Source organism: Ailuropoda melanoleuca, chromosome 2 (assembly GCF_002007445.2).
Source record: "Ailuropoda melanoleuca isolate Jingjing chromosome 2, ASM200744v2, whole genome shotgun sequence".
NCBI lineage: Eukaryota > Metazoa > Chordata > Mammalia > Carnivora > Ursidae > Ailuropoda > Ailuropoda melanoleuca.
Genome location: NC_048219.1, coordinates 151,542,236 through 151,568,537, shown reverse-complemented (window position 1 = coordinate 151,568,537; position 26,302 = coordinate 151,542,236). Strand labels below are relative to the sequence as shown.

Genomic DNA, 26,302 nt, shown 5'->3' with positions numbered 1-26,302 from the left:
TGCACTATTATCTCTAATTTCTTCATGAATTAATATATTGAAAGCATGGTTGAGAAAGGTATTAGCTAAGTTAACTAAATTGTCTCGTGAGGCTAAACCTAGAACTCGATTTTTTGCTCATTACATTTTCATCAGTTCTGTAGATGTTAGACTCTGTTAAATTTTAAGATTATGTCCTTTATATTCTAACTAAACTTTATCTAATTTCATTTTTACTTACAATGAATGAATGCATTTCTGCCAACTTTCTAAAGGATTTATTGGGGGTGAGGTGGGATGAGGAGGACTGCTGGGCAGACAACCAAAGAAAGAAGGGGAACAGGGTCTCATTTCTCTTGTCAAAGATGAGTGTGTGGCATTTAAGTGTCCTTCTGGAACAAGTTTGCTGAAACCAAGCAAGATGTATTTTATCCTAGAACAGTGAGAGTCATCCGGGAGCTCTTAGGAAAGCTAGATTACTGAACCCTCCCCATAAATATTAAGTGAAGTCCAGGATGTTGTATTTTCTAAATCTTCAGGTGATAATTATGATCATCTAGTTTGAAATCTGTATACCAGAGAACATTTTTCCTGCATAGAATAAACTAGATAATCCACTCATTGGTTGTACATAGATGTTAAATGTTACGATTAATCTCCTGGCTTAGTTTTCATGGGACCTCCTAAAGCACCTATACTCAGTATTATTCCTTTGGCAACCCTCACATTCTTCTGAAAAGTACAAGGCCACATATTAGCTTCGGAAAGGTGGAGGACAAGTCTTCTTTAAGATATCAATAATGGCAAAAATAACAATAGCTTTGATTATGTGCCCGGCACTGAAGTAGAGAATTCCCTTATGTTACTTACTCCTTACAATAATCCTGTTCACACGTACCCATCTTAAAGCATTTCAGCAGTAATTACATATGATTTATATAATGTGTTTAAAATAACATCTGGTATATAGCAGGGACTAAATGAATTGCAATTTTGTTATTTATAGATAAAAAACAGAAACTAAGAGAGGATAAATGGTTGGCCCAGGTTACACTGCCAGAATCCAAATGTAAGTCTAGTTCCAGGGGCTGAGCACCTTTCACTGTAGAAAACTAGGAAGGGGAATGATGAGAAGCAAAGGAGGGAGTGGAACCCTGTCAAAAACACTCTAGATATAAAATCCAGCAAAATACTCATGTCCTTGAAAAAAATTTGCCAATTCCACAGTTGTCCTAATTCTAGTCAGGTTTCTCAGCTAAAAATAACCAAAATTAACTCATTAAATGAAGCATAAAATACATTTATTGGAAGAGTGTTAGGTAGCTGACAGATTCAAAGGTGACCTTGTTGAATGAGGCTTGTTGAGGAACCAAAACTGGCAATGCTTGGGCAAAATTCTGCCACTAAAATAGTCAGCTTGGAACAACGCAGCTGGCTCATCAGCCTCAGGAACTTTCCACTGACAAGGCTTGGCTCATACATGACCATTGGATGCTCACTGTGGCCCCTTCTCCTCTTAACTTTACTGCAGCTGCCTCAGATAACCTCCAAGTGGCCCTGTGCCTTTGCATCATCCTGCCTCTGAATATCCCTTCTTCCATCATGCAGCTAAATTCAAACTGACAATAGTGGGAAAAAGAATAACTAATATTCCTTTCATCGTTGGATATTACACGGCTTAGTGTTCGGTTGAAAACATAGCCAAGTATTATATTAATGACATCACCCATACATAGCATTCTTGCAGGAATCTACAAACCCTAAAATAATGCAGAGCTTCAGCCAGGATAGAGAATGGGAAATCTTTTCAGGCTGATTCCTGCTACTGTGGAGGGTCCTATATTTAATGGATGCTCACATACATTATCATCCAAATCAGACAGTAAAAGGCAGGACCATTATTAAGCATTCCAGGACAACAACCTTAACTGGGATTATCCCAGGCAAACCTGGATGTACCATCATCCAATTATTTAAACTGATATACCTTCGTATATTAGCTTACATTCTTAACTGCCTAAGAATAATGATCTTTCTTTACCATTCGTTTTCCTCCTTTCCTTCCTTGTTCCCTTCTTCATTTCTCCCTCCCTTCTCTGTCTCTCTCTCTCTCTCTTTATTTTTAGTGATTAGGATTGTGGCCATCCAGTGGAACTTTGGCCATGGAGTTACTTCAGATTTCCCAGAATATTAGCACTGTTATTTTCAGACATCTGATATTATAACCAGTGGCTGAGGTTGGGGGGAGGTGGAGTTCTTAATTACTTTTCAAAAAATAATTTTTTGATCTCTGGCTCTGGCCAAAACTGGGGGTGGAATTCTGTGTACTTCCTGAGAAACAACCATGCAGTCAGGTTGAAATTGGAACAACAATATCCTCTCTCCTTTTCTAGACTCTGGTGGGGGTGTAGCAAGAGGGGAGGTGAGAGAGAGGAAGAGAGAGAGAGAGAATGATTTTGCTCTGTGTGTGCAAGTCTATTCTGCCTGTGTCCATGAAGAGATATCATACTTATTTTATGTAGGGTGCTGAGAGAAAAAAGAAAAGAATCTCTCACATAACCTATAGTTTCAATAGTTGATAGGATTTTTAATGAGTCAAAAGAGTTGGTACGTTTAGTGCCTGGAAGGTGAATAATTACTGATTATAGCACATGTGAATTGAATTGATAGAGTATTTTAATTAGAGCAATTTAACATTATAAGTAAACAATATCCTTAGTTTCCATTTTTTTTCCAATTTTTTTCTTACATCATCAAATTATGTTTAGAACTTTGTTAGGCACTGTACAAAGAGAAGCAAATTGTTTTATTAGTATTGTTATTATTACTACTGCTATTATTTACTTCAAAACCCTTTACCATGGAATGATATGGTAATAGATTATCTTAAACGTGCTCTCCAGTACAACAATATGTATTATGCTACATCTGAAATTTTATTACTATCATTCTACCTGAAAAATAGCCTCCTAAGTTTTTGAGTAGCACCATGTATCGTAGTACCAACTCCTCTAAGTTCTAATCCATAAAAATTGTATCTGTCATGTTGCATCTATAATTTCACAGTGATTAGTAACAAATAGAACAGTTTGTGTTTATTTTATGTAATCTGCACATTTTCTCTAAGAAATGTAATCCCAATTTGTATGGAGGAAATTCCATTAAATTTTAATAAAACTGGAAAATTTGAGTCTCAGACATTTTTCAACTATTTTTCTGTAATATGAGCTATGGCAATCATGCAATAGAGTTATATTTCACAATTTCATTATTCTGTATTTCATGTTTTAGCTATTCTTGTGCTAACAAATAATGGTCATCACAGTCCACCTTTATTTTGTTTAAGAATGTAGTCCATGAAAATGTACATCAAACTTAATTATAAATTAACTATGTCGTTAAAATAAATTGGGCATTAAGATTCATAAACCTACTTGGTTGAAGATACTTAGAAGAATACAGAACCATCAACTTCAATAATGAAAACGGACACAATTACAACCAAGAATGATAGTCTAGTAAGGCGTAGTTGGACACCAACTCCATGTGAGTTCCATTTTGCTATATATATCACATGGACTAAGGCAGGAAATAATTACATGGTGAAATATACAAATAAAGTATACAGCAAATACATCACAGGTATGTCGCATGCCCATACTTCCTGGTCAGTGAAATTTTTAAAGTGACTTTTAGCTAATAAAACTGTAATAACTATATTTGACAAATCTATTAATCCATGATTATTTATTATACATCTATGTAAGAGCAAGAGGAAATGTTATGCCGCCCCCTAGTGTAAGTATTAATTTTGTAACACCAGAACAGCAGTGATCGGAGACCTTGCAAGGGAATCAGAGCTATGGAAAGCATTACTGAAGAGAGTTAAAAGAAATTCTAAGCTTTCCTAAAGAGTCACCTTCCTAGAAGTATGGGATATAGTTCCATGAACTTTATGAGTGATAAGGATGGCTGAAATCTGAAGTTTTTCATAAGATTTTAATTTCTGTCCTAGAATATTCAAGGCCCAACCCATACTTAAGGAAGGAGACTTCATGAATCCTGGAATGGAAACAAGTATGCAGGAGGTGTCAGGGACAAACTGAGAAAAAAAGGAAATACTGATGCTGTTCAATACCAAAAGTGTCCAAATTATATATTGAATTGAATAAGTGAGATTCTAATACAGATCTGAATGTTCCAGTATGAAATATTGTCGATAGTCACCACCATTTATTTAAAGTTTATTATGTGTCAAACCTGTGTGAATTACTTTTCCTTTGATCTGCAACTTGGTTTCTAGGTAGGTATTTCTATCTTCCCCATTAAACATAATATAATTGATAGACAGGTGAACTTGACAAAGGTCTTAAAGCCAGTGACTAGTTTTGGTAGACTTCTCTGGTATCATCAATTATCTCTTTTTCTTACTAACACAACACTGATTTTATTGGGATTAGTGGTGTGCCCCATTTAATTAATCAAGTTTTTTTTTAAAATGTTTTCATCCTTCCCACACTTAGTATTGGTTCTGTGGTGCAGGTCCATCCAAAGAGAGGTAAGCAAACACTGGTGGGTAGGATTTCTTAAAAACGAACATTCAACTTTTTGTCCTTCCTCCTTTACTCATTGCTGCTCTAGATTAGAATGTAGATGTGATGGCTGGAACAGTAACCACTTTAGAACTGTAGGAAAAACACAAATATAATCAAAGTCTTTGGCTTTGACCTTATTAAGCCACTTAATGTCAAAAAAAATCTACCTGCATATTTCTATTATATGAAAAAATTAAAACACAAATATTTAGGTACAGAGCTGATATTTGGGGTTTGGTTACAAATAGCTCCACTCACTACATCCTGATACAGACGTATATCCAGGATTTGAGCTCAGATCCATCTGGTTATAAAGCGTTTGTGCATTTCAATCACTATTTAAATAAGACAGTGACTATTTTGATGAAGACATGAAGACATGCTAATCCTGGAGTGAAAGCAGCTATTCTCTTCCCTAGCATGAAGGTACTTTGTCTCATTTCAGCAAGGAGAGGTGATACTAAGTTTTGAAAGGTAACCTTACAATATTTCCACTGACACTCCCTTGGAGGCTACTGGACTATGTCACTTGAGATGTTTTCATTAAATAAAGAGAGAATCCATATTTTATCCCATCTTTCTGTCCTTGACCAGTTGTAGGAAAAATAATTCAGTACAAATCTCTCATCATTAAACCCATTCCTTCTCTGAAACTGGTCTTACTCCTTTCCCAATAATTTACTGCCCAAAACTCTCCTGCTTTCCATAATCCTTCTAAGGTCCTTGACAACTCCCTCAGCGCCATACCTGTTCCAAAGTCTCTCTAAATTTGCTCGCACTACATCGAATTCTATAGGTGTTTCCTATCTGAAGGACAGAAACAAGGCAATTTAGATGGGTTAGCCTTTGAATTATTGTTAATACTTTAACTTTTTTATTTATTACTATTATTTTCTTAAATTTTGAGAGAGAGAGTGGGAGCAGGGGTGGGGATAGGGGAGAAGCAGAGGAAGAGGGAGAGAGAGAATCCCAAGCTATCTCCACACTCAGTGCAGAGCCTGAAGTGGGGCGCGATCTCACCACCCTGAAATTATGACCTGAGCTGAAACCAAAAGTTGGATGCTTAACTGACGGAGCAAGCCAGGCACCCCTGAATTATTGTTAATACTGCAAATCTCCAGTGGCTGAATGCGGTAGGAAATCTATACAGTAGGACTAATTTGCCATAACACTTCAGCAGGGGACAGGAGAAAGCTCTGAGACTCCGAGGAGGGCCACGCATAATTCAGTCTCACAGAAGGAGTCAAAGGTGAGCCCAGGAACTCTGAGTGCTCCCCACAGAACCCCTACCTCTTGTCATCTCCGACCACTCCACTGCTGCCAAGACCTGCACCGGCATTATCAAAACCAATTTTATCCTACCCTCTATCCTCAATGGCATCAGTTCCACAAGAAGCCCAGAATTTCCAAATTCTTCATTCTCTGGACTTTAATCTCCATGTGATTCTTTTATGTCCTCTTTTATGATACAGTTAACTGCATTTCCACATGTCCTAAAACACTTGGACTGTGTCTTCCTGAACTCTGAAATGTCTGATATTAATGAAATCTCTATAGCTTTTGACTTTCCACTGAAGTTTCTCTTCACCTTTTTGTTCCAACTGAACTGTCTCTCTTGGAAAAACTCCCCTGTATCTTTGTCAATAGATGGGTAGATGTTTTATCTCCCCAAATCCTCATATCAATGTGCCAGTGCACGACAATATGTCTTCCTTGTTCCACCTGGATAATTCTTGACCATTCTCCTTCCCTTCTTCATCCTGAAAAGTCCCCAGCTTTGGATCTCATTTCCTTGAAATCACCCTCGCTGATGGCCTTGCCTCCTGCCTGTTTGCAACCATTCATTTTCTTGTCATATCCAAGAAAAAAGCATTCCTTGGGAACTGTCACCAAGGAGCTTATCTGGATCTAAGAGTAAAGTGTGGTTTTCTCTTATCAAACACCAAGAGTTTCACAGCCCACTAACATCAGACAAGGTTGTCTATGAGCATAATGGAACAGAAAACAACAACAACAACAAAAAAACTAGACCACTTAGCAATCATCTTTGAGAACAGATAAAAACAAAAACACTGTTTTTGTTACCAAACATCTCCATCTGCCAGCCAACATGAGAAAAAGGTGGGTTTTTTTTGTTTTTTTTTTGTTTGTTTGTTTTGTTTTTTTACCAACTACAGCTTTACCCCCACTATATTCTTGGCCTCCTAGGTAAGAAGTATTGAGATAACCAACCATAGAATTGGCCCATCTTTCTCATGGTATCCAGAATAAAAGAGTGCTTTAATCAACTCTCCACAAAATCACTTTACCCAATCTTAAATCCTATAAAATGAGTCCTTATTTCCACTTCATGAGATGCAACACGATTCCCCATGGTGTACAGTTTACCTTGTTCCAATAAGCACCAGTGTGTCCAACTTGGTTCAACTAGAGTTGTGTTTCTAGTTATTTTGGCTGGTGGGTATTGACAACATTCTGTATATTTTTATGGAGATATTTTTGTTTTGTAAAGCTTAAGTCCTTCATTTTACATAGCCACCCTTTAAGGACTATTTTCTTAAAATTAACTAAATGTTTTAAATTTAAACTGCCAAATTATACCTCTTGATATTGCTTAAAATATTTTCTCATTTAAAGATAGCCTGACTTTCTTCAAATACAATAAATGCATGTGTGACTATCTGTTGGAGTTGAACAGATAAGAATAGTATATTTTACATAGTTATAAAAGATTTTGTGGAGATGTAAGGGGATCGATGGAGGATAGATTGTAATCCAGATAAAGATTTAAAATAAAGTTATAATTTTTTTTATAAAGTAACAGAAACATTCCACAATAAGGTCAATCAATTTTAAACCTAAATAGTTTAATAATGTCAAGTTCACCCATTTCCAATTAAATCCAAATATGATTTGTAGTTCAAATATTGAGTCACCTTATTATAAAAGAGATATAATAAACTGATCTTCAGTATATCAGTCAGCGTTCTCCAGATAAACAGAGCTAGTAGGAGAGATAGATAGGTATATAGATAAGTAGATAGATAGATGATAGATAGATAGATAGATAGATAGATAGATAGATAGATAGATAGATGATAGATAGAAAGATAGCCAGCCAGGCAGGCAGATAGATAGGTTTATATGTTAGGAAATTAGGAATTGACTATGTGATTGTGGTTTGTGGGGCTTCTGTAGAACAGGCTAGGGGGCTGGAAACTCAAGGCAGGATTTGATGCTACAGTCTTGAGACAGAATTTCTTCTCCAGGAAACCTCAGTTTTTGCTCTAAAAGCCTTTCAACTGATTGCTTGAGACCCATACACATTGGTTTAGGATAATCTCTTCTATTTAAAGTCAGTGAATCATAGACATTGACCGCATCTACAAGATACCTTCACAGCAACAAGAGTAGTATTTAATTAAATTATTGGCTACTTTTCTGGTTGACAACAAAAAGCTAGCTATGAAACACAGCAAAGCTCATTTTTCTAAAGCTATTTAAGAAAGCAATGTTTTATCTCAATTTGAATATGGCATTGTCATCATTAGCACTGAATTCATTTAAGGTTTCTACATCTAGAAAAGTATGTAACTTTCTCTAATTGTGTCACACCCTTAAGAAGGAGTCCAGAGTACTATATCAGGTTACAGATTTTGTTTACTTTGACAACTAGGATTAAGCTTAATTATTTATTACCCCATTTCATCTTACACTGTGATAGAAAGTATACTGTAATACATTTATGAAATAAATGAAAACTTGCTAGTTGAAAACACCAACATAATATAGTATATGTGGTAAATATTTCCTCAGAGCCAAAGAATAATTTAGAACGAAATAAAACAGATCAAATGGTTCCAGCTACAATTTTTAGAAAGAAAACTTATGAAATTATATTTCTCATTTTTTGTAGTTAGCAATATAAAAAGTGATATACATAATTTCTTCATGAATATTGGCTGCAGTACACCATAGATTAAAACTGCTATCTTTTTGTCTTTCTGGAAGGATTATGCAAACTCCTAATATACAGCCATTGCCCAAAATAGTAATATCTCAGCTAAACAGGGTCACTGGAGGAAATTATTTCAACAGTGACTCATCATTATAATCATTAAAAATATTATTTCCCCTGTGCATAATACTTTTGAAAAACTGTTTTCCAAATATGTTACATTAACTAAACATTTTTATTAAAAGTATAAATTAAAGAATAAAATAATGTTCAGTATTAAAAGGACCAAAACCAAGAAATTACCAAAAAATTCCTGTAGCCTGAGCAAAAGTTTGCAATTTTGAAATGCATCACCCTCAAATCACACATTTCTATTTTTTTTTAAAGATTTTATTCATTTATTTGACAGAGATAGAGACAGCCAGCGAGAGAGGGTACACAAGCAGGGGGAGTGGGAGAGGAAGAAGCAGGCTCATAGCAGAGGAGCCTGATGTGGGGCTCGATCCCATAACGCTGGGATCACGCCCTGAGTCGAAGGCAGACGCTGAAACGCTGTGCCCCCCAGGCACCCCACATTTCTATATTTTGATAGTATTCTTGAGGTATGATCTAGAGAATACTTTTAAGAAGTTCAAACAATATATGGCAAACAGATACCATAAAAATATGAATATGCCAAAACTTTTTTGAAGACTATCATCTATAGAAAAGTTGGTATATGCAGAAGGGTGAAAATGTTTCTGTCTCCCTATGTGCAGAAGCGGGTTCTCAGACTCTAAGATGGGAAATTCAAGAACCTTCACTGGTCAAGAAGGAACGTAGGTAAGTGAAAACCCTAAATAACTGTAAAGAGCAGTGTATAAACAGTAACAAACTACAAAGTGCATTCTTCTTTGAATGGTGTTTAAAGCCAAATATTCTAAAACACAGTGCACACTAAACAAACTACTTCTGCAGGCTGAACTTGGCCCTGAATGCAACCATGTGACACCTCGGACTAGGTCGTCCCCAAGGCCCTTGTTGAACTGTGTTTTCAGTAAAAATGTAATTACAGTCATCAATAACCTGGTGAGGAACTGAGAAGTGATGACAAGATATCATGTCATTATTTGAATTTCAGCTATCAAAAATATTTTAATTACTATTTAATGAACTAACAAAGTTATGTCGGAATTAAAGGTATTACTTGACAACATTTGCCTTAAAATATTGCTTACCTTTTTGAGTAGGTCATAACATCAATAATTCAATTACAAATTATTTTCCTTAATTGAAAAAATGTGTTCTAAAAATGCACATTTGTAAAGTTTTGCTAGAATAAAAAAAATAAGTGTAGCAAAGACTATATGACACCTTAAGTTCAGAAAAGTGAAACGCAAGATGGTCTTTGACACTGAATACAGAGTTTAAGAGAAATTTGGAAGAATATATAACGGACTGATTATGTGAACAAGTTTATAAAGTGGGGAAGTTTGACAATATGTTAAGATATTACCCTAATCCACCCTCACCCCAACCTTTCTTGAGGATATTAATCTAACAATGATAATTTTTCAACAGTACTAATTCAACAACTGGTCTCTTTAGTCTTACGCACAATCTTAAATACCAAGTAAATGGGTTTCGATGAGTGGAGAAACCCTCTAAATTACTGTCTAGGATGCATAGAAATGTGCAAGGAAATGACATGAATAATAATGTTAGATTAAATAATGATAATTAGAACAAAAGGCCATATATTTCAAAGACTCTTAATTCTAGTGAGTTCCTAAATACACAAAGGAAAAAAATCAGAATTTTTTCATTCTTTTCAAAATGAATACATATGAAAACGTCCTGAGTGACAAGAAATCTGCAAACATGTCAAAATATGTGAATATTTTTTCAGCACATTCAAAAATGAACAGGAGCGTACATGAATACATCTTAATGAATAATATTTAATACAATACCTAGCACAGAGCTTGCAGTGCCTAGAATAGTGCTTTGCAATTGAAGCATCTCAATAAATCTAAATGAACTACGTAACAAATATGTTGAAAACTGATTAATAAATCAATACTTCTCTTCTTGCCAACCCTGGTACTTAATATATTGGAAAAGGAGGACAGCCTACAGAAATAGGGCTTAGGTCAGACGGAAATTATTGATGTTTGCATACTGGAGGATGAGACTTAAAAATATATTTGAATTCAAATTATTCTGTGAATCTACTTCTCCGCACCTGAAGGCAAGTGGAAAAATACAGTGCCTTCAAAAAATAGGTAACACCAACACCATCTCTTTAATCAGTGTGGATAGTAACACATCAGTTCCTATGGAATCCCTAATTTAGTATCTAAATTATAAAAGAAATATGTCTGAAGTCAGGAAACTGGCATTATAATATTGACTTACTGTATGACCTCAAAATCACCACTCATTTTTTTTTAATTCCATAGTTAATAAAATAGACTTAATACTCTTATGAGATTAAAAAATGCTGACTAACAAAATGTAATGAACAAATTAGTAATGATTTCTAAAGTTCCAAATGCCATATAAAAAGTGATCAAATGTACATTTAAATTATGCATTAAATATATAAGCATTTTATATTAGAAGTCTTAAAATATATAATTAGGGCAAGGAAATTTTGTGGCTCAATTGACAAAACATACATATAACAAAATGTCCTTATCCAATAAACAATTTTATACACAATGGTTATAGCTAAGGGATAATCTAAGGAAAAAGAAAGAGAATACATGGATGGTAAACTTTATTAATTGCCACTAAACCATGTAACTTATTGAGACATTCTGGAGCACTCATAAAATATTAGCTTAACTCTTATTCCATGGAATTAAAGCTATATCACATATATGATGCTATTATAACAGAAATCATGACAAGTAGAGTGACCTTTCTCTTTGCTTGTAAGACACTGGAAAATGAAGATTTGTATATTTTCAGTTAAAATTGTCAAGAGGAATTATTTAAAATTTAAAAGCTCAGAAATAAGGTCAAGATTAACAATAGGCTTAATCTTTAAGTATCTTTTTAAAATTGTATGTGTGAGGGACATAACATGACCTATGGAAAGACTGTAGAGTTTGATAATCTCCTCAGTAAAAGTAACAGGATTACATTCTGGATTTTAGGGCTAAAGCAATTAATCAATGTCACCAAAGCCTGAGGTAACTTTATTCTATAAGTAACTTCTAATTCATGAAAGAACACTGTATTAACAGTTATAAGCTATCTTAAAGTACTCAAAATTTTTTCAAAGATTATAAATCTTTTAAAAATATGAACTAAAAAATATTCAGACCATCCATTAGTTATCCAGTAACTGAAAAATAATTGGAATTTCTTTGGAAAAATCAAAGTACTTTTTCCCTGAATGGTTTAAGAAGTGCTTTCCTGAAATAAGAAAAAACACTTGAAATATAGTTAAAATTCTTTCAACTTAATACACATATGAAAATGCAAAAATGTGATGATGTTTTTAAAGGCAAAATTCAAAATATGTCACAAAGCAAATAGACAAGAAAGTAAAAAGGGTCTCATAATTTTTACCTTATGAAACTGGGATTAAAGAGTAATAACCATAAATTCTTACCTGAAAATGCTCAAAATGTAGTATATGTACATTTTAAAGATAATATTAGTGTTTCTTCTTAAGGTTCCTAATTCTGAGAAGTTTCAGGTTCAGTTTCTGTTTTTAGCCTATAATACATTTTAGCTTACACTAAGTTTTCATAGTATCTTATGTTTTGTGAAGAATACATTATTAGGTAAGTCTAGATAGTTATTTAAAAAACTTATGAATATATTTAGATCTCTTATGCTATACTTAAGGACAGGCATAACTCTCATTCTCCTTAGTAACAAAATCATCAAAACACAAATAGAAAACAAATGTATGACATATATTACCTTGTAAAGTAATAGTTCCAAATACAGTTGGACCAAATATGAAAATCTATGTAATTTTACTCAGTGTAAATCTCTTACACAGGAAATATAAACTTGGGCAGTTTATAAACACAATCTAGAAGGATAAGCTATTAAGTCCCTGTAAGTCATAACTAAAGAAATCTGTATGGTGAGACTATCATAATATAATAAAAAAATATTAAAAAAAAAAGAAATCTGATAAGAGCTATTTCTAACCCTTCTTCCTCTAGTTTGTTTGCTCCAACATTTGCCCATATTTAGATTTATTCATCTCATTTAGTAGTTGCTTTTTAACAGACATTTTAATCCCAAACTTACACTGGCAAATCTAGACTTTAACCTATCTTTTGTCAATATGAGTGATAACTGATTGACTTCAAACCCACAACAAACAAATCAGCATAAGTAAACTGAACCAGTGTTAGAAACCCAAGGTTGATTTAAGAATCAAGATTACCAGAATTTTAACAAGTTCTGGTTTGGCAACTTTCTTTTTCTATGTACTCTACTATGTTTTGTGTTTTTTTTTTTCTTTTACCTACTCTATTATTGTTAACTATAGAGATTTTGTTCAGTAAATTTGCCTTTTCCCCCAAGTGAAACTTGATTTAAAAAAACAAACCAGTGCATACTTTCTTCAAATTGAAGAGTTCCCCCACCAAAATATTCACCTTCCCACACAGTTGAGTTCTTTAAGAAAATAATTAGAGCCAAAACAATTTCAGTAATCCCCTTAGCCTTTGCCTACTGCTCTGCCTAATACTCCCACTAAGAAAGACCACAGACTAGTGTTTTCACTTTCTTTTGTTCAACACCAATCCTATCCACAACAATAAAAGCAACACACTACCCCTGCTTGTTTGCATCTTAAATAAGCAGAGAGAAGGTTTCCAATAGATTCAAGGGAAAAAGAAAAACAAAATCAAATGTTTATCAACGCCAGAATTCACTTAAAACTTCAGAAGAGAACTTTTCATTTTTGGAAAACATCACAGCACTTAAAAAAAAAAAAAGTATGTAGAATCATGTTTTAAAATACGGACTGACTCTGTCCTTAAACTTCTACTCTATCTACTAGGCTCAGTAACCACTTTGTAAAAAAAAGGGGGGGGGCTCAGACTTTAGTGATACATATATTTGCATATTACCACCTTACTCTAGCTCTACTCTTCTTGCAGTATTTAACCTTAATGAGCTTTTCCTCTACTTCCCTTTTTTTTTTTTCTTTTTTGAAGTGTACACTTCTCAGGAGTCAGTTCCACAAAGGTTTTGTAAGTAAGAGGGGATCTGGAAGAAAAAGTAACAGCTATTACCCTGCTCTATCTCAATGCTCAGCACATCTTCTCCCACCAATCAGGAGTGCTCTTTCGACTAGGACGCTGAAAGATGAAGCTCCGTGGTCCAGTGAGAACCTCCCAGCAGCTGCATGGGTTCTGTTTGTCTAGCATGCTTCCTAGTGGCTCTGATTGTGACATAATGCTCGCCCTTCACATTTATCTCTAACCTCTTTTGAGTGAATAGCTTAAAGTGGGCTACAAGGGGTTCTGGAGTCACTCAGTTAAGCTGAGTACTGACGACTTCTCACTAGAGAAGTTTGCTGTCAGTCCTTTAGGAGACAGCCAGAACGCGAACTCCTTCTGAGACCATCACTCAATCCCGCCACTTACTCCGCGCCACCAGTCACATGGCTCCCTGCTCCCGTCGGAGACACCCACATCCTCATTCACCTTCAGCTTCCTAAGCCAAAATTTGCTAAAGGGTCACTTGGGGTTAGGGTTCTTTTATTTTCTTTCTTAAAAACAGGTCCTGTTGACACAATTTGCTTCAAATAAGGAGACAGTGTGGTAATCTCCAGCATTATGGAGTGAGGTGTTCTGAATCCAGAGTATTGTCCAAGTGTCCACCAAAACCGTGGATCACAGCTTCCTTAAGATTACAGCCTTTTTCTACATCTAATTCTCACCCCCCACGCCCACAAGATAGATAAACTGATATATTATAAATCAAATTGAAACGCGACACCTCCAAAATTTCACAGTAACCTCAATCCTCCAAATGTCCTCTTGGTGAAGGGGGGGAGGGGGGGAAACAGAAGCTATTACCAGAGTTTTGTTCCCGTTCTTGCTGAGAGGGCCCCGGAAAACTCCCTTGATGTTGCGAAAGTGTCCGTTGCTGAGATGCGTGGAGCTGATGACAATGTAGTAACACTCCATGGGGCAGCCGCCGCCTCCTCCACCGCAGCCGCCGCTTCCATGCACCTCGCGCCCGCAGCCGCAGCGCGCCGGAGCCCGGGCAGGGTGGGCTAGGGACCCGCCGCGAGGGAGAACCGCCGCCTCTCTCGTAAGCCTTGGGGAGACAGACTCACTACACCCCTCTGCGGTGCGCGCCTAGGCTCCTCCGCCTCCGCACGCTCTCGGCGCTCTCCCTCTCAGTCTCTGTTTCTCTTCTAATCCGCCTTGGGACGACGCGCCCGGCGGGAGGATCCCGGGCTGGGAGGGGCCGGCCAGGCAGCAGCACTGAGCGGGAGTCAGTGCCGGCGCGGCGGCCGAGCGGAGCCGGGCAGCGGGAGCCGCCCGAGCGGCAGCGGCGGCGGCGGCGACGGCGGCGNGGAGGGGGGATAAATAAATTAATAATTCAATACCAAAGCCAACCGCTTCCAACTGCAGCGTATCCAGGCAGGTGCCAGCAGCTGATTCTCTCCCGAGATAGTTGCTACCCATTGGATTTGGCTTATTTGATTTTATTTGTTTTAAATGTATTTTTAGTATGGAGGTTGGAGCCTGTTCAGAATCATAGAGAAAGAAAATGTTCTCCACCCACCACCACCACCACCACAAAAAAACCCCCCACCCCCACCACCACCCATTTGTAGAGATCACAAGTGTGTTTGTGTTGGTAGTTTGGGAGGTGGGGGCCGGCGGGGTCTGGGTTTTTTTTTTTTGGAAGTGGATAGAAGGTAAAAACAGGGACTCCTGGTTAATGTGTTCCTGGACCTGGCGTTCCCCTCACCCATCTCCCCTGAGAATCTCGGTTCTTCCTAAATTGCCAAAGCTGAAGGGAAAGGGATGCTTTGCCGCAAAGAAGCTGCTGCCAGGAGCTTGCTTTGCATTTCTCTATAGTTCTTCTCACACTACGGAGCGGTAGCGAACAAAAAGCGTTTGCCTTAGAAGCGACCTGAATGGAAAATTTCCTGCAAAGGAACTAATGGGTTCGTTAAGGAAAGTAGGGGATGGGGTCTGCTGCATTCCCTGAAGACAGACCGTCAGGCTGGTTTTTAAGGGGGCAAGGCAGCCATCCGCCTGGATGTGCCCTCCACCGCCCCCCCCACCCAGTTGATTCTCTCTTTGTGTAAGTTTAACTCCTCTGAGGTGGTAGAGTGAGAGCATCCCATCAGGTATATGTACGACTCATTAGCCCGCACTTAAAAAGATCGATAGCAGCCAGTAGGAGGCTGGGAGATGGTGCCTTCAATGGATTTGCTGAAGGCTTTATTTTCCTCTTGCCTTGAATGGCTTAATTGGTTAAAGCAGATTCCAGACATTCTGATGCTCCTATGTCAGAGCAAACTACACTTTGATATAACCTGTGTTTATCTTGTTTATTTGAAGGTCAAGATTTCAAGACATTCCATTCTGGGTATCCCACATATAGGATTTAATATAGCAGTGATCCTGCAAGCTACAATATGGTCCTTAAAATGAGTCTGCCAGTTTGATATCACTCTTTGAAAGAGGAAAAGAAGAGAAAGGAGAGAAAAAGTGTTTATAAGAGAGGCAATAATCATGTGAGTAAATTATAACTTATAGGGATAGAAGAGGGGAGTACTAGATTCATCTAAGGAAAATTCTCCATATGCCATGCTCCAGTTCAAACAAAGAAAAAAAAGTTGATGTGGATTGATCATAGCTCATTATGAAGTGTCACAGTTATTTAGAGGTATTGGCTAAATTTCTCAGATATCCACTTGGGGGAGTCTGGAAGTCTTGGGAGAAAAAGAGAGCAAGAATTTCTAAAACTTATATACTCTGTGGAACAGATCACCTAATAATTTGTTAGAATTCAGTATGAACACGATTCTATTAGAAAAAAAAATTAAGTATTCTCCACTAAATATCATGTGGAAATTAAATCCATTTTGGTACCTATCATTACAGCTATTTTTTATTTATATTTTGAGGATGCAGGTATTCTCTGTACATACCATTCTGGGAACAACTAATGACCTGTATGATTTTCATTACATTACTTATGAAGTTTTGGAAACTTGCAGTTATTAGACAAGAGATAAAATCTTCACTATTACTGAGCCAAACCAAGGAATCTCCTTAGGAAATGGAAGAAGCCTCATACGTGAAAGAAAAAGATAGTGTAGTTTTCTCCTGTGTGCAAGTCACAGTAGCCTAAGCAAGGTTTTTTGAAATATTATGCTCTCAAAATACTTCTGACAAGATGTTCAGATCTTTATCTATACCATGAAGCTCAATTTCCAGTTCAGGAAACAGGAACATTTATAGGAATTGTCCCATGGAACAATATCATCTATATGGAAAGTCATATTGTATTTCTAGTGGCAAATTTATATAGTATATATATCATAAATATCACATATACGTGTCTCTATATAGCTTATGATACATATATATCATCACAAAAAATTTCAGTGAAATATTTTAATCTCTGAAGAGTCACTTCACTGTCAGAATAGGCTATTTTTGCCACTTACATGCTTGAGGGTATGATGAGGTGACTTTAGACTGTCACATGTAAACCTATATATAAATGGTAATGAGCACACCATAGATTTGCTGCTAAAACATGAAGGATGAGGACAGTTTTTTAGAGTGTACATTTTTTTTGCATAAAATTTCTCCTCACTGTTTCTCTACATATGAGGTAATTTAGTCTATCTCAAAATTACCTAATACTGAGTGTGAACAGCAAGACCCTTATACAGCCACATTTCAGAAGAGGGTGCAGGTTCCTATTGTTTACCAGTATCTCAATGGGGTAGCCACATCTATAATGATCATTCAAATAAAACTAGTAATCGCAGTATCTGATAGTCATTATGTCATTACCAATGAGCTCGTTACCTGTGGACTCTTCAACCTTAATGTTTGGAACAGTGAGCCACCACCACGTGCAATCTGGCTTCTACCTATAACAAACAACTTCTACACATAGTGGAATTCTAATATCAAACATGAAAGAACCTTTTCATTTGAGTTTTGCTAAAAATGAAGCTAGAAGACAAGTAGGCTATCAGGACTTCCTCATCATCTCAGAAAGGAAGCATACCTTTCTATGGCAATAAACTGAAATCAGTAGACGGTGATAAATTATTGTGCCCTTCCATCTTGCTGTTCTTATTTCTTCCCTTTTGTCATGGTTTAAAGAAAGTAAGTACATAAGTTAAGCATCTTTAAATTCCTATTATGTTATAGACTCTGATATCTGTGGCCTATCCCCATTATTTAAAACAATTCTGATCTCTTATTAATCATTTTGACATGGATTATTTCTATTGGAACAATGCCACCAAATTTTTAAAAATAAAATATTTCCTCTCAATCACCTGGAGAATTTAGGAGACCTAATTATTAGAGACCTGGAAACTTGCTTTAAATATCTAACTGCTATTGTAAACATGCAGAGTCAACATTTCATAATCAGAAAATACTTTTAGATATCTTATGGGATAATCATATATCACTTGGGTTTAATTGGCAACTTTCGACTTGAAAAAATACAATTAATAATTTAAATATGAAAGTTTTATATAAGTGATATTAGTCTAAAAAAATTTGCAGTTCATTTTTGCAACCACACTTCAGTTTTTCTCTTTCTACAATTGTGATTTAAATCAAGATCCCCTAAACTCTGTGCTTGTAATGATTTACTTCACTTCCTATTCCTCATCTTGCTTTCCCTAACCCAAATTTGGATGCCAGTTTTCTGATCAGCAACTAGGTATTGTTCTTGACCTCCTCTTGGCTCACACAAGATTTCAGAACAATGTTGCTTTGAAATGTAAAACCAAGGTCTTGCCTCCTTTACCAGACCAGTGGCTAGACCCCTGCATCCTGAATCCTTGCCCCAATTCAATCAGCCCAGCTCTTCCAGAGGGAAGTAAATCTTGCCTAAGTTTGCTTACTGCTATTTCAGACCATATGTTGCAACCTCCACATGCTTAGACTTCCTACTTCCTGTCATTACAATCTCTGGATGCTTTTACTCTGTTTGCCTGGATAACCTCCCATCACTAAAGTGAATGATCCACAAATTAGATTCACTTTTGGGTCCCCACCTCAGCCTTACCTGAGCTTCTGTGAACCAAGTTCCTGTTCTTACGTCATCCTGGAAGAAAAAAATAAGAAAAAGAAAGAAAGAAGGAAAGAAAGAAAGAAAGAAAAAAAGAAAGAAAGGAAAGAAAGAAAGAAAGAAAGAAAGAAAGAAAGAAAGAAAGAAAGAAAAAGCATTTCAGTGTTTTTCAGATGTGTCTGTGATGTATTCTTAGTGGTTACAGAATATATTATTGGGATTCAAAACTTTTCATTGCTATAACAATCTTAACATAATAAGCATATTCTTGATAATTTGTGAAATCATATAATAATAGTTTGTAGCTAACTTTTGTCACTATATATCTCTTTTGTTTGCATTCATGTTGTGACCACATTGGTGCCAGGTATTACTGCTTTTATTATTTTGGACAAATGAGGAAAAATCTAAAAACTTAACACATAAATGATTTACTTATTCTAAGATAAGACAAAATGATATCATGACATCTGCATGAATGAAGGTGTGGTATAGTTGAATTGGAGAAAAGCGATATAGGAATTATATCACCATAGAGCACCTATATTCACCATAGCCATCAGGCATGCTTGGATAAGTATTGACACACAAATACTCATAAAAACATTCATGTTTTGAGACTGGATTTGGTTTCAGCAAAGCAACATCATCTGTTGTATTAAATTAAGATTGTAAATTTGGGTTTTTTTCATATTTTTATTTGATTTCTACTTTTTTTATTTTGTATTTACATAAAGCTATAAGCATATGGGGTTTCATAATTAGTTTGATGTTAACATATTTGAGTAAAATTGTGCTNTTGTATTAAATTAAGATTGTAAATTTGGGTTTTTTTCATATTTTTATTTGATTTCTATTTTTTTATTTTGTTTTTACATAAAGCTATAAGCATATGGGGTTTCATAATTAGTTTGATGTTAACATATTTGAGTAAAATTGTGCTACAAGTGAACTTAATCTATTCTAGGAATCTTTAAAAATGAGCTATATGTTAATCAAGTTATTCAAACACTGGTGTATACTAGTCATGAGATATGTATTGAATAAACATTATTGACCTTATCTGCAGCTAAACTGTTATTGTATGATTTGAAAGGATATGGTGACTTTTTTAGGTATTAGGGTATTTAGGTATAAGGATATTAGTTAATTATTACCTAAAAGTAGGTCCATCTCCTATATTCCTGTTTCTGTATTTCAGTTCTGCTGGATTTAAAAGTGGGGCCTCTTAAAAATGAATATTTTAATCTACCAAATCTAATACCACATCAATTACAAGAGGTACCCTTTTTATGTCCACTGTAAACGCAAACACACTGTCAATTAACTGTGGCAAGAAGCCACTGATTATAAGACATCCAGATTATGGAGATGTGAAAAACAAGAAGGCATCTTAGAATCAATGAACTATGAAACCTAAATTTGTGGAGACACTACTACCATTAAAAACTTACTAGAACTCACTTTAAATATGTCCAACTAAAGCAATGGACTATTGAATGAATGACTTAACTGCAGTTATTTTACTTATAAAAGAAAGGGAATAAACTAGATATTATCTTGTTCTCAAGTTTTAATTTTTCTGATTCTCTGGCAACTTCCTTAGAGTTGATATTGGTCAGGCCTGGCAGAACAGAACATCAGTTAAGTTTTCTACTTGAGGATGTGTGTCTTGAATGGCTGGAAGAAATGTAGAAATTGTGGAAAAGTGGAAATTAGTGAAAATGTAAAATGGATCAGAGAGAAATTTCATAATTTCCTTAGGTTCAACCTAACAGATAAATTAAACAATTGATATTATGCAGTTTTTCCACATATCTTAAAGGAATGGTAGATCACGTGTTGACCATTACAATGTATTTATCTGATACTGATATGGGTTTTTGTCTTTTTTATCCCCTTATTTTTCAATTGTAATAAGTAGCATTGGGACAGATGCCAGGACCATGCTAACTTAAGAGCCAAAGCTACATTTCTAATATGTTGCCAAAGAAATTAATGTAATTTGATGCTATATAGCTAACTTACCAAAAAGATAACATTAAAATATATTAGTAGTAGTCAAGATAAAGATGAATAGTTATTGCATTCCTACATTTTAGTCTTTTTGGAAAGCAATCTGGCAACATCTATTAACAATAAAATTATATATAACTTCTGACCTAGGCATTGCATTCCTGGGACTCTCTAAATAGAATTAAAAAGGATATTCACAAGAACACTTAATGCAATATTGTTTAATTGTTCATAATTATAAAAAAACTGGAAACAAGGGAAATTATGACCAATAAATGGTTACGTGTTATATATGTTAAAGACTTTGTATCTATTAAAATAATACAGTGTTTCTATACCTTTTGACCTGGTAGGATTATGTAGTTATTTTATTGTGTAAGAAATGTAACATAAAAACAGAAGAAGAAAACCAAGAACATGTGTATACATTTGCTAGAGAAAAGACAGGCATGAATATAAGTAAGAGTATATGTAGTTTGTTAACATATTTTAATGTTAGCTCTGAGAGAGAAGAAAGAAGGAGAAGAGAAGGAATAAGTGAGGGAGGTGGATGAAAAAAAATAAGACTGGCATGCATATACATACAGACACATATATGGGTAAAAACATAAAAAAAAAGAAAGGAGGAAAGGAGGAATGGAGGAAGATGCAAATAGCATCATAACTAGCATGTGAAGAATCATACAAGAGGGGTGAAAGCAGAGAAAATATTAGGAAGATACTATAATGAAAGCAATTTATCTATAATGGTGAGTAGAGATGGGAATGAAGTAATGAATCACGGAAAAGGTTTTGAACAAGACTTGACAAGATTTACTGATAGATTTGGATGTGGGGTGATGTGAAAGTCTAACATAGAATAACAGAATTTGGCCTTAGTTACTGGTGCAGTTTACTGAGATGGGAAAATCTAGAAAGGTTGTGAAAAATGCTAAAATTTAGGTTAATTTTTTAAAAAAGTGTGAGATGCCTTTTAGGTTTACAAATGGAGAGAGTAGACACGGCCAGGTTTAGGGTCTGGAGTCAGGATCAAATACTCATTTCGGAGCCAGGGGCAAATTGGTGCCATATATAGCACCCCATATATATAGGGGTCTTAAGAGGTCACATGAGAATACTTGTATATAGATAGAGAGCTGTAGGACAGATCAGGATTGGCTCTAGGAAAACCAGCTTAAAAAGAAGACAGAAAATGCGCTGCCAAAGAATGTTTAAAAACCAAGAGAATATGATGCCTTGGAAGCTCTTCACTCCAGAAAATAAAAGGGGGGGGTCAAATTTAAGGAGAGATTAACTGTGAAAAATGCTGTTGATGGGTTAAGTAAGATGGGATCAGAGGAAGGATCTCAAGTTTTCATCCATCTTGAATGATATTGGTGACCTTGGTAAAGCAGTCTCTGGAATATACCAGAAGACTGTATAGGATTTACAAAAATTAAATTCTGCAACAGAGTTAAGAAACCAGGTATATGTGCTATTCATATAAGCCAAATTTTGTGGAAATATTGCTGTGTATAGAAAAGATGTGACCAAATTTAAGAACAGAATAGAAAGTCAAAACTCAATAGTATCCCCCAACACAAGCTATATATGCTTGAACTGCCCTCTTGTCTGGCACACCCTTTGCTAATAAAAGGAATAGATTGTGGAGATTGTCACTAAAGTGTCAAATTTATGTATGGTCATTTTGACTTAGAATCAAATTCATATAATTTATAAATATATACATTTTATTAACTTATCAAATTGGTCTATAAATAAATATCTTGCAGGGCTAATGAGGTAAGGTGAAATGGACACTTCATAATATTCAGATGGAAATATATAGTAGTATAATATTTATGAAAATAAACTTGAAAATATGTATCACAAACATCACTCCCATTCACCATCCATAAAGCTTTAACTTGTCTGCCAAATGATCCATTCCCTAGCAAAACTGATTATTCCATGATGGGCTCCTGATCCAAGCAAGTCCAAGAGTCTCATACTAAGTTTCATTGAGGTCCAGCAATATTCTGTGTGCCTGGACTCTAAGAAGGTCAGGAAGTATCATTGGACCTTATTACTACAATGCACCCTTTTTCTATATAGATCAAGAATGGAGAATGTTCCTAAAAACATATTCTTAAGATTTACTTGCTTTCATCTGATGTTTCTATGTGACAAATCAGAGCCCTTATAAAAGAACTACTCATTTAAATTAAGTTAGTATGAATTGGATTTTTAAACATGTTCATGAGGATTCTGAATTCTAGTTACAAATCTTCAGGAAGAAATCAGATATTTGTTTTTCCACCACATATGATAGACAAGCACCATGGGCAACATAGAATTTGAATAATGGAAAAATGGCTAACCAATACAGGTAATCTGAAAAATATATTATTGCAAATAATATAATAATATTTTAATATTATGAAAAAATGACCATAAAAATGCTGTTATAAAAATGGTAGGTATAAAATTGCATCTTGAAGAACAAATATTGTTAAAATATCTAACTCTACCCAAAGCAATCTAAAGATTTAATGCACTCCCTATTAAAATACAAACAGTATTTTTCACAGAACTAAAACAAAAAATCTTAAAATTTATATGGAACCACAAAAGACCCCAAATAGCCAAAGCAATTTTGAAAAAGAAAAGCAAAGTTGGAGGTTTCAAAATTCCTGACTTCAAGGTATATTACAAAGCTGTAGTGATCAAAACAGTATGGTACTGGCACAAAAGTAGACACATAGATCAATAGAACTGAATAAAAAACCCACAAATAGACCCATAATTGTATGTTTATTTAATCTTTGACTAGACAGGAATGAATATCCAATGGGAAAAAAAGACAGTCTCTTAGACAAATAATGTTGGGTAAACTGGACAGCCACATGCAAAAGAATGAAACTAGATCACTTTCACCATACATAAAAGTCAATTCAAAATAGATTAAAGACCAAATTATGAGATCTGAAACTATAAAAATCCTAGTAGAGAACACTGACTGTAATTTCTCTGACATTGGCTGTAGCAACATTTTTCTAGATTGTCTAGAAAGCAAAAATAAACTACTATGATTACATCATAATAAAAAGCTCCTGCATAGTGAAAGAAACAATTAAACTAAAGGGCAACTTACTGAATGGGAGAAGATATTTACAAATGACATATCTGATAGGCTAGTTTCCAAAATATATAAACAACTTATACAACTCAGCCCCCCCCCAAAAAATTAAAAAATGGGCAGAAGAAAAGAACAGATACTTCTCTAAAGTAGACACACAGATAGCCAACAGACACACATTAATATATGCTCAGCATCACTATCATCAAATGCTACAATGAGATGTCACCTCACAACTGTCAAAATGGCTAGAATCAGATGATGCCTGGTGGCTCAGTTGGTAAAGTGTCTGCCTTCAGCTCAGGTAATGATCTCGGAGTCCTGGGATCAAGCCTGCGTTGGGCTCCCTGCTCATAGGGGAGTCTGCTTCTCTGCCCCCTTGCCCCCAAACACTTGTGCTTTCTCTTTCTTACTCTCTCTCTCTCAAGTAAATAAATAAAATCTTTAAAAAAATGTCTAAAATCAAAAACTTAAGTAACAGCAAGTATTGGCAAGGATGTGGAGAAAAAGGAAATCTCTTGCACTGTTGGTGCAAACTGGTGCAGCTGCTATGGAAAATAGTATGGAGGTTCCTCAAAAAATTAAAATTAGAACTATGCTATGATCCAGTAATCACACTACTGGGTATTTGCCCCCAAAATACAAAAACACTAATTCAAAGGGATACATGCTCCCCACATGTTTAGAGCAACATTATTTATAATAGTCAAATTATGGAAGCAGCCCAAGTGTCCACGGATAGATGACTGGATAAAGAAGATGTGGTATATATACACAATGGGATATTATTCAGCCATAAAAAAGAATGATATCTTGCCATTTGCAATGATATGCATGGAACTAGAGAGTATAAAGCTAAGTGAAATAATTCAGAGACAGAAAAATACCATACAATTTTACTCATATGTGGAATTTAAGAAACAAACACAAAACTGAGCAAAGGAAATAAAAGGGAGAGAGAGAGAGAGAAACCAAGAAACCGACTCATGAAGAGATAAAAATATAAGCACAAGAGTGCTCACTGCAGTGTATTTGTAACACATAAAATTGGAAAACAACCAATATGTCCGCTAAAGGGAAATAACGAGCAAAAATTAATAAAAATGCATGCAATGGTAAATTAGATATCAATTCTTTAAAAATAGCTTGTCTCTATTAAGTAAGATTTTCATCTAAAAACATCAAGAGCAATAACTATAGTATGTTCTCATTTTGGTATAATTAAATTAGCATATGCATTTTTACAGACAGGTAAACAGATGGATAGTGATATGCAGAGGAGAAAGGCAGAAAGCCTGGAGATTCAAGAGTACTTCACAGTGATCAATACTGTCAAGATTAAGTGGGATGATTTGGGGGCTAGGATCAGGGAGTTTGGATGAAGGGGGTCTTAATTCCTTAAATTATAACTTTTTTTAAACTGATTTTAAGTGGACATATAATAACACTTGGGATTTTTCTTAATTTTCAAAGAAATTAAGATACTTCTGTGCCAATTTAAATTGATCTAAGTATTATTTATACAATTTATTTTTTTATGTATGTTTGCTTTTTCAGTTCCCTAACAGTATTAAGACATCTTAAGAGCAGCAACTTTGGCTGGTTTGCTTACTCTTGCATCCCCGAAGCCTTGAGGAGTATCTTGAGCTTAGGATGTGCTTAATAATTATTGTTGACTGACTGAGTTTCAGGATCAATGGAATTAGAGCAAGTATTTGAAAAAGCAAACACATTATAACAATGTTTTTCCCCATGGTAAATCTCTTTTTTTATTTTATATCAACAAATGTGTTGACTATTTTATAAACAATAGAACACGAAGTAAATTAGGTTTCCCCAGTATTTCAGTGAGAATAAACATCAAATTATCTACAAAGACCCTAAAAAAATACAAGCTTAAATAAAATAATTTATTTCTCTCATCCGTGATAGTCAGTGTATATGTTTCCTTGACAGTATCAGTGACCCAAGATCTTCTACCTTGGTGTTCGGCCACGCTAAACATGTGGCTTCTGTCTTGTAATCTAGGATGACTGCTCTTGTTTCTATCATTGCAAACATGTTTCAGCAAATTCAAAGGCAAGAAGGGCAAATGGAGGGCACTGCCCTTCCCTGTAAGAAAATGGATCTGAAGTTGCATATGACATTTCTTTGCTATATTTAATTGGCTACAACTTTGGCATATAGTCGCACAAATCTGCAACAGCAGGCTTGGGAATGTAGTGCTTGACTATGTACCTAACTGAAAATTAAAGAGCTGTATTATTAAAGAAAGAAAAAAATAGTTGATATTTCAACACTTAATCAAGTTCCTACATTGATGGGGCAATTTATTTGGGGAATATGTGATTGTGTGAAACTGATTTAAAAAAA

At 35.3% G+C, this 26,302-nt stretch overlaps 1 protein-coding gene across 1 annotated transcript in view; it reads right to left on the bottom strand.

Moving 5' to 3' along the window:
* The window catches only part of ZNF804A (zinc finger protein 804A), a 272,325-nt gene extending 257,250 nt beyond the window's left edge, over positions 1 to 15,075 (bottom strand). The window contains exon 1 of the mRNA XM_002922209.3: positions 14,577 to 15,075. Coding sequence (XP_002922255.1) covers positions 14,577 to 14,687 — 111 coding nt within the window. The 5' untranslated portion in view covers positions 14,688 to 15,075. The remainder of the gene's footprint in view (positions 1 to 14,576) is intronic.
* Positions 15,076 to 26,302: the final 11,227 nt, after the last annotated feature.